Source organism: Lissotriton vulgaris, chromosome 1_1, assembly GCF_964263255.1.
Source record: "Lissotriton vulgaris chromosome 1_1, aLisVul1.2, whole genome shotgun sequence".
Lineage (NCBI taxonomy): Eukaryota > Metazoa > Chordata > Amphibia > Caudata > Salamandridae > Lissotriton > Lissotriton vulgaris.
The window spans coordinates 780,607,844-780,621,746 of NC_141685.1; the positions used below are offsets into that span (position 1 = coordinate 780,607,844).

The 13,903-nt window shown below is 41.3% G+C and overlaps 1 protein-coding gene across 1 annotated transcript in view; it reads left to right on the forward strand.

Moving 5' to 3' along the window:
- Positions 1-13,903, forward strand: part of PLA2G4A (phospholipase A2 group IVA) — an 869,302-nt gene that overhangs the window by 249,826 nt on the left and 605,573 nt on the right. Inside the window, exon 4 of the mRNA XM_086956164.1 lies at positions 6,467-6,615. Coding sequence (XP_086812290.1) covers positions 6,467-6,615 — 149 coding nt within the window. The remainder of the gene's footprint in view (positions 1-6,466; positions 6,616-13,903) is intronic.

The following is a 13,903-nucleotide window of genomic DNA, read 5'->3' on the forward strand; positions in this document are numbered from 1 at the left end:
GCAGATAGGTCCTGTTTAGCTAAAAGCGCGACTTGCAGTTGCGCTTGAGGCCATTGATCACAAGCAGGTTGAAGTTCATCAATGTATTCCTTAGCAATAGATAATCAAATGAGAACAAAAAGTTCATGTTTTGAGGATATTTAGCACAGCAACATGGTGGTGGAGTTTTGTGGGGTCCATATCATGGGGTGGTAGAGCCTCTTATCTTTTATTAAATGGTGGGTATCACCTGAACCAAAACGATCAACGGTGCTTTTGAGTTCAAGTGCCTATTTGTTTATAATCTCTGAGGACCTCCTCCCCAATTTATTCAGGGTTGGGCATATGATGGGTCTATGTACTTTAAGCACACATTTGTCTTGGTGAGTGGCCGCTTCCTGTGCCCAAATGCCTTCCAAACTAAGGTCATGACCATATGCAAGCTAGAAAACCTACCTTCCATTTGACTGGCCATCTGAGCTGGGAGCTGGGACATGCTTACAGATTACTTGATATATTAAAAAATATTATCTGGGAGATCTTTCTGTCAAACTGATACTGTGGTTGCTAAGGCCGCCAGTGTTCAACATATGATGCTGAGAAGAATTCTCCATTTACTCCAACTGAACCAGAAGATCAAATTTGCAAATTCAGTCGTCTTAAACTATTGCTACATCTGCGCTCCAAAAATGGAGATTCGGAATGACCTGTCAATACAGATCCAAGTGGTGAGACTCTGCCTACCAACAATAAAATATGACCTCATTACTACAGCCCTGAAAGAACTGCACAGACTTATCACATATTGATTCTGCACGAAATGATCGTAGAGTGGCTAAACGTCTCTTTATGCTTGAAGCAAAAAGATTGATGTCCAAATCTGTGGAGTTTAAATCTCTTTCTAAAGCTTTCCCATCTTTGTGGGGAACTTTCCAGATGTCAGAAGAACAATCCTTTTTGCAAAAAAGCATAAAAACGGTACCCTTTAGCATTCATCTAAATGCCTAACTGGTACCCCTCCCCTCTAAACAGGTAAGGCAGAAACAGCCTTTTCTCTTTTTCTTACCTTTCCTCCTATCTTTATACGTTCCAAACCCCTTCATTCTCTTGCCCTATTGTTGTTTTTAATAGTTTCCAAGTTCCTGGTTAAATATATTTGTTTACTTACGGTCTAATGGTTATTGTTAGTTTCACTGACACCCCTTGAGAAATAAATCTAGCATTACTTTTAAAGTATTGTGTATTGGCAATATAGGGGGAAGGGCCAGTCTTCCATTGTAAACTCCGTACTTTTCAAAACTGGTTTTGGCATCTGATCTAGTAATGCTGATCAGACTGTCAGAATATGGAGAAGGAAACAGTAATTCAGGGAAAGGCCACTGAGCTCACCTTTTGAATTCCTTCGACCTCTTCCTGCAAGGTTATCTTACCTTGCTATGGTTTAAAGTATGCTTTGGACTCACAAGCATACTTTGATGTGACAATACCCCAGTACCTTAACAAACTTGCACCACCCACTGAAAATGTTCACATTAGCATCTGACCTTTTGCTCTTTTATTTCCTTAAGTCCAGTGATGGACTGTCAGTTCCAACCACTTTGATCATGTGCTGAGATAGACCCTCAGCAATGTGGTTAGAACAAAACGGGTAAATAATTAGGACCGGTGATATTACGCAACATTAATGGTACTTGCCTTACAAATCGTTGCAGGTTGGAACTCTACATTGGCATTTAGAGGATTTGAACTCATGACCTGCCTTGCCAACCAGATGTCCGGTGAAGCTTTAACTCCGTGAACCATCCTGTTGGTTATGGTTGACTACATTGTAGTTAATGTATGTGGACGAGGTGTGAATCTTCACATTGAGCAATACAAGATTCACATAAATGTAGAATCTGTAAATTAGCATGAATAAAGGTGTGCTCATTGTTTGTCCTTGATTTTTGGCTCAATTCAAATATACGACTGTTGGACTGTTTTGCATGGTACCCTCGGTAACGGATGATTTAACGATGTGAGAGAAAGGCAATCCTGATGTGGTAACCTTATTAGGTTTGTTGATTGCGTTTGATGCTGTAGATCTTCTGATTCTGGTACAGAGAAAGCTGAATGAGTGCCTGGGACTTAAGATGGCACTTTTCCTTTTTTACTGATCACTTCCACATAATCCAAACTGGAACAATTATATTGGGGATTGACACAGGGCTCTTTCCAGCCTTACCCTTTCCAACCCTCATCTGAGATCTAGCTGTGTGGATGCTAGACTTCTAGATAGCTGCATAAATGTGGTGCTATTGGACTGGTTGCATCCATTATCCAAATCTTTTCGTAAGCTTGTGGCGCTCTCGCTGCAACTCGTCAAATACTCAGTGGCTAAATATTTGGGGAAGAGATAGTCACCCACACATGCCACATGAATATCAGTCCTTACCTACTTTAATGAGCAGCTTGAGACAAATGCTTCACTCCTTAGCAGGGAGTCCCGCCCCAAAGATACATGTGCACCTTTTTGACTATATTTACTAAACTGTGCTACTGGTGCACAGTCCTCTAATTCTGGACCGGAATCCTCATTGTTGGAACACCCATGAACTGCGGGTAACTACAGTAACTGCTACAATGTAGGCTTTCAAGGCTATTGTATTTCTGCTTGTGGTGTCGAGGAAACGGGACCATGCTGTTACCTAATGATTCTAATATACTTGTTGCATTACTGGTGATGTGACATGTCTGTCTTTCAAGTATTGTTTGATGCACTCTATTTTATCTGGAATTGCATTCCTGTTATAAACTTTTAGAATAATAAAAGCAATTAAAAAAAAACAACGTAAATGTATGCAAATGATACACTGCTTTGAGTCCATCTTAGATCTAACCGGGCAGCCGCGCATTGGCCTGTCTGAGCTTTTGGAGTCTAATCATGGTATGGCCATCCATATTAAATGGAGGGGTTCAACCCAGTGCACTTCCTCAGGTCTCGATGATCTCTTTGCTGTTCTGATGAGAAGCCTTGAAAAGTATCAATTGGCTGAACAAAGTCACTAATCTGACACTGCTATGTACCAAAGCGATACCCTTTGGTATCGCTTTGTTCGCCCTAAGTTGGCAGGGTATGCTCAGACGTGAGTCCCTTGCTCACTTTGCCACTGGATTCAAGCTAGCCTGGCTGATGACGGCTGGTTAGCCAGAAACCAGTCCTCGGATGCTTGTTTCCCGTCCAGGGAAGACATGGCTTGGCAGTTCGGGCTGGACTGTTCCCATGAGGCACAGGGTCAGACTGATTTGCATATGGCCATGTCTGAACTGGGGTGGTGGAGTGGGCTAAAGAACGGTGATGGATTAAACCCAGATCAGTTGACTGGTGTTGAGTGTTTGATTTGCTCAAAAGCTCCGTCCATCATCCCCTTTTGTACCTGCTATGTACCAGCACCACACTAAGGCATGTCACACGACTGTCTGGGTTTGGTTCCTGACATCTTATTGCCATCTTGTGCTTGGAGGAGGATGTCTGGGTTTCGGTTCACATAAAGTCCTTTAAGCAACTACATAACAAATGAGTCCTATTTCTACACGTATCTGCAACTTTGCCCTGGCAATGCATGCTGGGGAGTTAGGGGAAGTCTCAGAGTTTACTCCCCTTGAGGCAAATCTGATGGTGGGGTCACTGGGCCTCAAGTGGATCACCAGGCTATACTGGTCCTTCTAAAGAATTCCGAGCCACTTGGGCTAGGGACGTAGGAGAAATAGACGACAAGTGGCATGGGGACACGATGGTAACCAGAGTTCTGGCTGTCCTCTTCATTCCTCGCCTTGTACAATTTAACTGCTTTCCACAGGGTGTGCTACAGAATGCCCTGGCCACGTTCCTGAACACCCCTGCAGTACCAGACCTTAAGGGGGCACTGCTGGGAACAATGGATGGCTGTTGGGGCAGGGCCTGGGTGTATCGAGAGGGCACTAGCAGGGCTTGGTTCTTGGTCACCAAAAGAGACATAGCCCGTTCATTGCGGGACGCCTCCCTACCTTGTTGGCAGATTAGAGGCATGGCTTGGACTATTGCATTGCAGCTTAATAGATGGTGTATAAAAGGAGAGACTGTGCAAAAAACCTCAGTGTGTGGTCCATGGCTCTCCAATCAAAAGGACATTTGAGACTTGGAAGGGTGTTGAATATATGTTGTTGTTCTCTAATTACTTATGTAAGATATGGCTGAAGTGTAGTGCAATTGCGTTCTATATCGAATCCCCTCTGCAAGAGCTATAAAGTCCTGAAGGCTGCATTTGTTTATGCTAAATAATTAAAACAATTATCTAAAAAGAGATGGGTTGCCAGGAGTTTCATGAAACTGAATCCTTCAAAATTACAGTTGTCTCTGGCAACCCATACTCAAGGTGCTTTGGGGAATGTCCCATGCTAGCTGAGTTAGTAATAAGTTTTGGAATTTTGATGGAAGTATACTTTATTGTGCACATGCTTGGGGATCAGAGCTTTTTTTTGAGTCTGTGTATGTTAAAATTAATCTTCCCCTTTCTTTCCTTTTTCAGAGAATTAACATGGCTAATTAATGTATTCAATCCTGTCTAGGCTTTTACAATTAAGTCTTTCTTTGGTTATCTAAAAGGAGCAGTCACAAATTCCAAGCAATTCAGAATGGCACAATGAGACTCGTCACTAATATACGGAAGTATGATAGTGTATCCTTCTACTTTAAGCAACTTCAGTGGCTTCCGGTTCATAAATGGAGCAAGTTACAGTCGACATGAATGGTATATAGGATTCAGCTCGTCCTTCGTGGTCAAGAAATTTAGAAAGTACCCTCTTGGGTGTGCCATATGACCTAAAAATCTGGTTTCTTTTGCACTGTGAAAATCCGGATTGAAAGATAAATTCTGAGGGACTTCAAGTTCCATCAAGCGAGGCTATGGAACAACGAAGCCGAGCTCTGGAAAAACATTCCATTTGTTCAGAGCCTAGTCTCATTATGTTAAAAGTAATTCAAAACATGGTTATTTAGTATATCAGTCCTGTCCTTGGGTAGCACTAGGATACATCGACCTGCGTTGTATAAAGTTAAATAATGATTTAATACCATTTTGGGGTGTTCGATGAGAATGTGGTGAAGCCAGGGCAATGTTAGGCTAACTGTTTAGGAAAGTAACATCCGTTAATTAAAGCAAAAGTCTTGTTTCACAGGAATTGTAAAACTGTAACTATTGTGATGAAGACAGGGCGAATAACCAAGAAAAAATTACACCGTAGCTAAAATGTAATCTATGTGCTTCTTTCATCCCATAAAAAATATGCCATAATCTCATAAAAAATATGATCCTACCTTCTGAAATCACAAAATATTAGCCAGAGGTCCCAGCCACAAGAAATATCACTTTCATGTTCCTTCCCAATGTGACGGCCAGATCGACTTCCTCTTGGTCTTGGAGCTATATCACCTGAATAATACCAGGTACAGGCAGATGTAGGAAAGTTCACTGAATATGGTCCTCTCCGCCTCCCTTTGTCACCTATGTCCTTGCAGGATTTGGGGTGGCTTACTCTTGCCCTAGCAGCTGTTCACTGGAAGCTTACAATATTTAAGGACCCTTGCCATATTTATCTTGAGGAGGGTAGGAGAATGTAGTAGGGGTTATTATTTTTGAGTGCTCGTGAATAACATTACTTATACTTCCTAAGGATTACTACATTTTGGTCTGACTGCATAGGTTGGGTCTTTGTATAGGGATAATGCCACGGAGAAGGTTGGGGTGGGTTTATTGCAATAAAATCCTTAATAACCACATAAGTCATTTTCATGAAGGGCTCGTGGTTTCACACAGTTCTGATGCGGTTTAGCTGTATCCTTTCTTCTGTGGGGCAGTTGTACAGTGTGAATAATGGGAATTAAAGACCAGTGATAAAAATGGAGCATTTGTCTGTGATATGCCGGATATTTCCGAAAATCTGATAGTGCACGTTGTGGCTACAGCAATGAGAGGTGACGGGTGCAGAGCTGACATTATGCCCATGTGCATCCCACATGCTCAGAAACGTAAGAGTAGATCCTGACTCCATGCCTATGCAACCCTTGGGTTTTTGTCTTACACCCGACAGCAAATTGCAATTATTGCTAAATGAATGTTCGTATCCATGCAGAAATGTTGTAAAAGGTATAGCAACAATGTTGATACATTCTGCCACAGTCTAAATAATGCATAACATCTATACTGGAGCTACGGTCTTCCTAGTGTGTGTTCAAGCTGCCCACCTGGACCTGTATTAGTTGCCTCTGTTTTAGAATGATGGTATCCCATTGGTGCTGTAATATGGTATTGCGGCAGATGCTCGGCGTTTTACACTGATTAATGTATATCACCATGTTTCACAACCTCTCTTTCTTCGAAATTTTTTATTTAACATACACCACGTAAACCCTTTTAATTGATTTGCAGAACCTTTTCATTTCAGTGTCCATTTTATTTTGGTTTAACAGTTGATACTCCGGACCCCTATGTGGAACTCTTCATCTCTACAGCTCCAGACAGCAGGAGGCGAACAAAACATTTCAATAACAATATAAATCCTGTCTGGAATGAAACCTTTGAGTTTATTTTGGATCCGAACCAGGAAAACGTTTTGGAGGTAAATCGAATATATATGTATTGCACGAGGTGTTTCTCTAGGAACGTGGATCTACTCCAGAGCACATATTCCTGCTGAAGTCAGCATGATGCAGGTTTGGGATCCCATAGTTAGACACTTGTTCACCTTTGGCATTTTTAAAGCTACAGTTCTGCAGTTCTGGCTAGGGAACTCAAAAGCTGAAGTGGCTGTGACCCTTCTGGGTATCCGGGGGGGGCTGGGGGGGGGGGGGGGGGGGAGGGGGGAGATGTGCATTACCAAGGAAGTCAACTTAAGAAAGGCCAGGAGATCAGTGACCAGTTTCATAGGAAAGGAGGAAGAAGGGAAACCATGGCTACCGTGGGGGACGAATAGGAAGGTAACAATGTAGAGGGGATGCATACCATGTTTTAGTCATTCGTTAGTTCAGACATCCTAGAAAACCTTTGTTGGTCTAAAAGTGTAAAGAGGCACAACAGTTTACCAAGCATATAGACTGTGAACTTGTTGCAGCAAGGAGAATGACTTATAAGGGTGTAGGTCACAATTATATGCTAGCCCAAATGTCTGAGAAGTAGAATTTGTGAGAACTTACCAGGATGACTTTCGTGAGGTTGTATTTCAGTAAGGGTGCTGAAGAAATATGCCTGCACTGAAGTGGTTCAAAGAGTAATTTCCCTAGTTAGTTCCAATGGTCATGGTTTGCTTAATTTTCAAATTGTTCATGAAGCCTTTCTAGCCAGACATGCAGCTCTCTAATTTTTACAAATGTCATCTCTTAGCTTTAACCTCAAGGAAATGATTGCAGCATCTTTCAAACCACAATATAGTCTTTTAGTCTGAGGTGCCAGAATATTCCATGAAGGCTACATTTTGTACTCTACTAATATATTGCCATGGGACTGTGAAATGTTATTGCACAAAATCTGGTCCGCAGTCTATAAATGTTTGTAGTGCTGAATATCGATTTGAATCAAACAGTTTTCAAAAAGCATGTATTATATTCCTTTACGTGTAAGATCATTTTTATTAATTCTTGTTGTACTAAATACAAAACTTCGTAGACTATAGAATTCCATCACTAGTCAGCCAACTCATGTTGTCCCCAGACATTTGAGACTTCTTCAGGGCTGGAATAAAATCATAGATGGAAAGAAATTGGATTGTTGGTTGACTGAGCTATGAGCCCTGGTCAAGCAACAATCGCAATCCTTGTCCGGTTGAGGCACAAGGCAACCCTAAATTAATCTCTGTCTAACACTCTAGTAGCTTTGCACAGAGCAGTCCGATCTAATTTAGAAGAAATGTGTTAAGTATATGTGCAATACTTCAAGCAGTAATGAAGTGAAACCACAACACCAAAAAGAACCCAAACCACATTTCTACTTTCTTTAATAAATAAAACAGACCAAAATCCAATCAATAGAACCGGAGTTATGCAATTTAAAAGATTTTAGTGAAAATAGTGCCTAAAAGCACAAAATGGCAACTGTGTATATCTGGTTGCGTCGGACCTGGGCAAAGTCACAGGTTCAGGAAGACCGTGATGTAGCGCTGGCTGGCTACAGGGACCCAGTTAGACCAGTTGAGCATAAGTACTTAAATCATGGTTTTCAGAGCATTGCGAAGATCTGTGTCGAAGATGTGGCGCGTATCTGAAGTGATGCGTTGGTTCCGAAATGCGAGTGCCTGCATCATCGTTGAGGATCCCGTCAATAGGACTTGCGATTTGCAGTTTGGCGTCCAGAATATGGGGCACAGTCATGGCGATGCAGCTATTCAGAGAAGCTGTGAGGGTGCAGTACTGAGACCGTTATTGACGAGCGATGCCAGGGCCTGTGTCGATAAAGCGCTGCGCAGCAGCGGTATTGATGGGATGCGATGTGGGTCTTCGGGACTGGTCCTATCTGCGCAACAGTAGCTATGCGTTGGTTCTGCTGGGGTTTGCCCTCCACGGCATAGGAGATGCGTCCGCTTCGCTGGATCCACAGAGGTTGTCAAAGCACCGTAAGCCCACCTCCAAGGGTCCTGGACTGTGGTGGCACCACTTGACAGGCTAGCCTCACAGATGGCAGAGTCCATTTGCAGGTTCAAGGTTGTCAGAAGCCTGTTGTGTCCCTAACGCTTTATATCAGGAGACCAGCCAACTAGACCTTGGAGGCACTCAGGGTTCTGTGCTCAAGAGGTGCAAGTCTAGTCCTTTTCACCAAGGTAAGCAGGCTGCAGGCCAGCACAACATGGCAGCCGTCCTTAAGAGCTGCAGTCAAGCAGAGGGGCAGTCCTTTAAGCACCACAGCAGCCCTTCTTCCTAGTAGAGTGTCCACAGGTCCAGTAATGTGCTGAAGAGGCAATGTCTGAGGTCCAGGATTTATACCCATTTGGGCCTTTAAAGTTGGGGAAAGATTTCAGAGGCATTTCTTTGAATTATATAGGTGCCATGCCTTCCTGACCCTGGTTCCAGAATAACTACAGGGGGGTATGCAGCCCTTTGGTTGGAGACGGGGCATATCATATTCAAGTGCAAGTGGTGCTGGGCCCAGATCCTCCTTCCCATCATGCCAGTCATGGCCCATCCAGTCACAGCTAAGCTCTTTATTCTGTGTGGCTGTCGCAAAAGAATACACAAAGCCCGACAGTCAATTACACCAAGTCATGTGACCCAGAGACAGTTGCAGGCTCCAAATGACAAAGGTTAGAAAATGCCAACTTTCTAAAAGGGGCCTTCTCAAAATTGTAATTTAAAATCCAACTTCATTATGAGTTGGGGATCTACATTACAATTCCAGAGAGACCAACTATGAACTGGTTACTTGTTCCCATTTGGAAGTTACACTTGTAATATGTAATAAGGTGGTATACAACCTTTACAACGAATCTTTTACCACGCACTACCATTACAACGCAGTCATTACAACGCAAACCATTACAACGGGAATGGAATTGGAATAGTAAATTAAACTATTCACTATCCAGCACCCCAAAGCGCTATGCGTTGTAATGGTATGCGTTGCAAAAACCGCGTTGTATTGGTATGCGTGGTAAAAGTATGCGTTGTAACGTCATACATCCTAATAAGGTAACTCTAGTGGTATGCTTTGAGAGAGGTAGGCCTTACAGTAGTGAACAACAAATGAAAGAGTTTTTCACTACCAGGACATGTAAAAAAAAAAGTACATGCCCAATCTTCTAAATACACTGCACTCTGCCTTCTGGACTGTCTTGGGCCTGTATGCCCATTAGCAGCATTTAATTTTGCAGCCCAGAAGCACATGTAGTGTCTCTTTACTAGGGACTTACAAGTAGATTAAATATGCCAATTGGGTATTAGTCAATCTAACATGTTTTAAGGAGAGCGCACAAGCACTATAGCACTGGTTAGCAATAGTGAAGTGTGCAGAGTCCTACGGCCAGCAAAACAAAGTCAGCAACAACAGGAGGTCTGTTGGCAAAAAGTTACATTACCCCAAGGATGCCAGTTCTAAGTAAGTTGCCACACACACACCAACCACACACACTTTAAGAACAAGGTATTTACAAATGTACAACATATATTTACACCACGTATTTTGAGTCTCCAATGCTAGTTCTGTACTGTGTTTTCTAAGTCTTATATGACTTTTTCGAGGTAAATCTATTGTGCCACTTCAATAATCAAAAACGAGTGTGCCTTGGTCAGGAAGTTCAAAACGTGTGATATTATTTGTACATTTAATTGAAAGTTACATTTGTTTTCCTAAGAGTTTGCTACTGTTTATTGAGAGTGATGTTGTAACATACCAAATGTAGACTTCTTGACCTTTTTAGGTCTCGGCTATAACGCGCTGAAAGCGCGTTCTCGCTAGAGAACTATTGTCGGCGTCTCAGCAGTCTGAGAACACCGAAGTGAGACGAGACCTGGCCGCGCGCAGCATTTCCCCATAGGATAGCGTTGTGCGCGCGGCCAGGTCTTGTCTCCACAGTGCTAATGCAGCCCGGATCGCGACGCACACCTCCTGGAATGCAGGGGGAGTCAGCATACCAGCGAGCGGCGCTGATAACTCACACATGGCTGCCCCTTCAAGCAGGCTTAAGTTGCAGGACGTCCCACACCACCTCCTGCTGCGCTTCCTGCTAGTCGGCGCCCGTTGCCATTCGGTTTAAATGAGATTGAAGTGATTTTGAATAATGCTAAAAACTCACATTTTCGAGATTTTTACTGGAATACTTTAACTTCGTTCACCATTAGTGCGTTTATTTCTTGCGTAATAATGGTAGTTGAGGATTTGTTAATTGATTTTCTCAGTTTATTTCTGTGAAGGATTGAAAAGCCAACTTAATTCATTGAATACTATCTAAAGAAACCTTGTACTGAATTTCCAGTTTCCGAGAGTACTAAATCCTTCCATGGGTTTGTGGTGTGAATAGTCAGTAAAGAGATATTTACTCGTACGCATAAATTGTTAGACAGTTTCTGGTTATATGGTGCACTGTTTGATAGGAAACTGTTTCAGATTCTAGGAAACATAAGAAAACAAAATGTTACAGGGGTGTTCTGTATAATTCCACAAATGCCTTGATTATGTAAATAAACATTTTGACCTAAATTTATTGCATATTGTTATCCTGAAATTTTGCCCTGACTATGAATCTCCTGGACTTAGATCAAACACTACTACATGTGATATAAAAACATACCACCTTGAGGAATCTATGCGGGAGTTGCAGAATTTTCCCCTCCTGATTGGATCTCGCATATATCTTGCAACAATTTTCTTTGTTTTGGAATTGTCTTTAAATTTTGAACCAAAAATACATTTATCTTTTATCTTTCTTGCAGAGAAAAATATAAATGAGGAAGTCAATTTTATTGTATTGTTCTCTTGACAAGTCTCGTTCAAACCCCTCAAGCACTTTAGGCACATTTGCATATACATGTTTCTACTTTAACCAGTAAAAAGGGCTGGAATGGAAGGGCATAGCATCACTGTGAACAAACTTGTAACTCCATTGATTTTCTCGGGTATACCGTTCACTGACCAAGGGAATCGCAATACATGGCAGTGGAGACATCTGTACCTAGTCAGCTTTATTATTCTGTTCTTTTGAGGACTGTTGTACAAACCTCTTCTGCACACTAAACGAGGATGCACACACACCTCTGCACTTTAACGTGGAATAAGGCTGCACAGAACAAGACACTGGGAGACACTGGGAGATTCTATGATAATACCCTAAATAGTTTATAATTTTATCATCTTTGTTCTCCCTAATGAAATATGTACTAACATGTACGAACATCTTTTTTCCACAGTCGCTGTTTAAGTAAGTAAATGTATAGCCACAGAGTTCACCTATACTTTGCATCTTGAAATATGCACTTTAACTAAGACTAATCGAAGATATTGTGAGTGCGATGATTTTAGTTTTACACTCCCATTTCTACCTTAGTCTGCTATGAATTCTGTAACAACCTCTTCTATACCAGTTTACGTTTTTGTTACTTGCATTAGTATACAATTTTAGTCTATTTTATTTTGCATCTTAAAAACTTTAAAAAAATAATATTGCCCTGAAATAATACCATTTACTGTCAATATTTATGAAGTCTATTTATTATTCTGTTTGTTTGGGATTTTAACATTTTATTGGCTTTTTTGTAGAATGTATACATTTTTTGACAATGAGGAATCTGAACCCAGTTTTGTATTTCAATGGGCCTGTAGAGTGTTCGGTTACTAGATGTCTATAGGTTTGAATATGTGTTTGGGTTCCACAGACATTGAACAGTAACACAGCACATTCTGAACTCTTTTTCAAAGAACTGGCGATTTGGGACTTCATCTTTTCAGGCATATCAACCTCTAGACTGGGGAAAACTTAGCTATTCACATAGTTTTAAATCCTAATCACTGCGAAGGAAAGTTGATGGGTGGTTGGTGGGGCCTTTTACCAATTGACTAGCCAAGAGACCTCACAGAAAACAGCCATTCTGGGTAATATTATTGTAGTTATGTAAAAGATTACATTTCTATTCAGTTTTTATAACACCGAAATCCCTCAGTGGAGACACTGGACACTGATATCAATATCCATGGCTCTCACAAGTATTGTAATAACATAGGATCTGTCGCTCTGTCTATCTATCGGTCTATCTGTCTGTCTATCTATCTATCTATCTATCTATCTATCTATCTATCTATCTATCTATCTATCTATCTCAAAACACCTGTGCACTACAATGGACTGGTGCATTCTGGGCAACAATCTGTCCTGTGAGACTATTGGATTAATTATTCGATAGTGAGTTCTGAACCTTCTTTTTTTCATTGGTGAACATACACAAGAATCCAATCTATAGACTTGTACTGCTTTATTAAAGTCAACGGCTTAATCTAGTGCAGATAGCTGTAACTATAAAAAAGGACACTAGAGTGACAATGAAAGCAATTAATAAGCAAAATGTTAAAGAACTGCAGCAGTGCAATAGTGTTTCAGATATACATTGCATTGTTAATCACTTCCTCTGTTCTAGCCCCTAGCTAAACTATCTTCACTCGAAACATGCCTCTCTGAGTTTCTTGAGGTAGCTTCAAACCTCTGTCAGCAGGAAAACAAGCCTATTGTTACCTTCTTTGAGATGGTTCTTCTCTGTCTTATTGTGACATTCCCAAGGAGCTTGTGGCCTTCACTATGGATGTATGCAGCTCAGCTCTCGCAAACCAATCTCCCAGTAAGAAAACAGAAGATTCTTCGCTGTCTAATACGTTTCTGTACCAGGTTAAAAAAAAAAGATTATTTTGAAAAGGGCTGGTCTTATGATGAGTAAACCAAAATGCAAGAATTCATATATTATTACACCTTCACTAAATTCTCTCACACATGACTGTATCAATGTGAGGGGAGTTTACATTAGAAGAAAATGCAAAAATTACTTTATAGCAGGAGTAAACCAGTCTTTATTTCATTAGCTGTAGCCATTGGTTCCCCTAATGTGGGTCAATTCATTACCTAAAACTACCTCGGTGCACACTCTGGATTCTTGTTACAGAGTCACGCAACTTATCTTCCTACTCACCAATCCTTTATGAATTTAATACTTCACCCCGCCCCCCCCCCAAAATCAGAAAGATACATTATTTCAACTTCAGGTACTTATTTAAATACTAATTTTAATTTGTCAGCCTATTGTAGCCTGGGGCTTCAGTAATGTACAAGTTAGCTGAGTGAGCCGGTTATAATGTCGATCGCAGGCCTCATTAGATGGCTCACGTTTTGCATTTTTTCCACAGAATCTAATGAGCTACAGTATCTATTGCATGCCAGAAGTCCC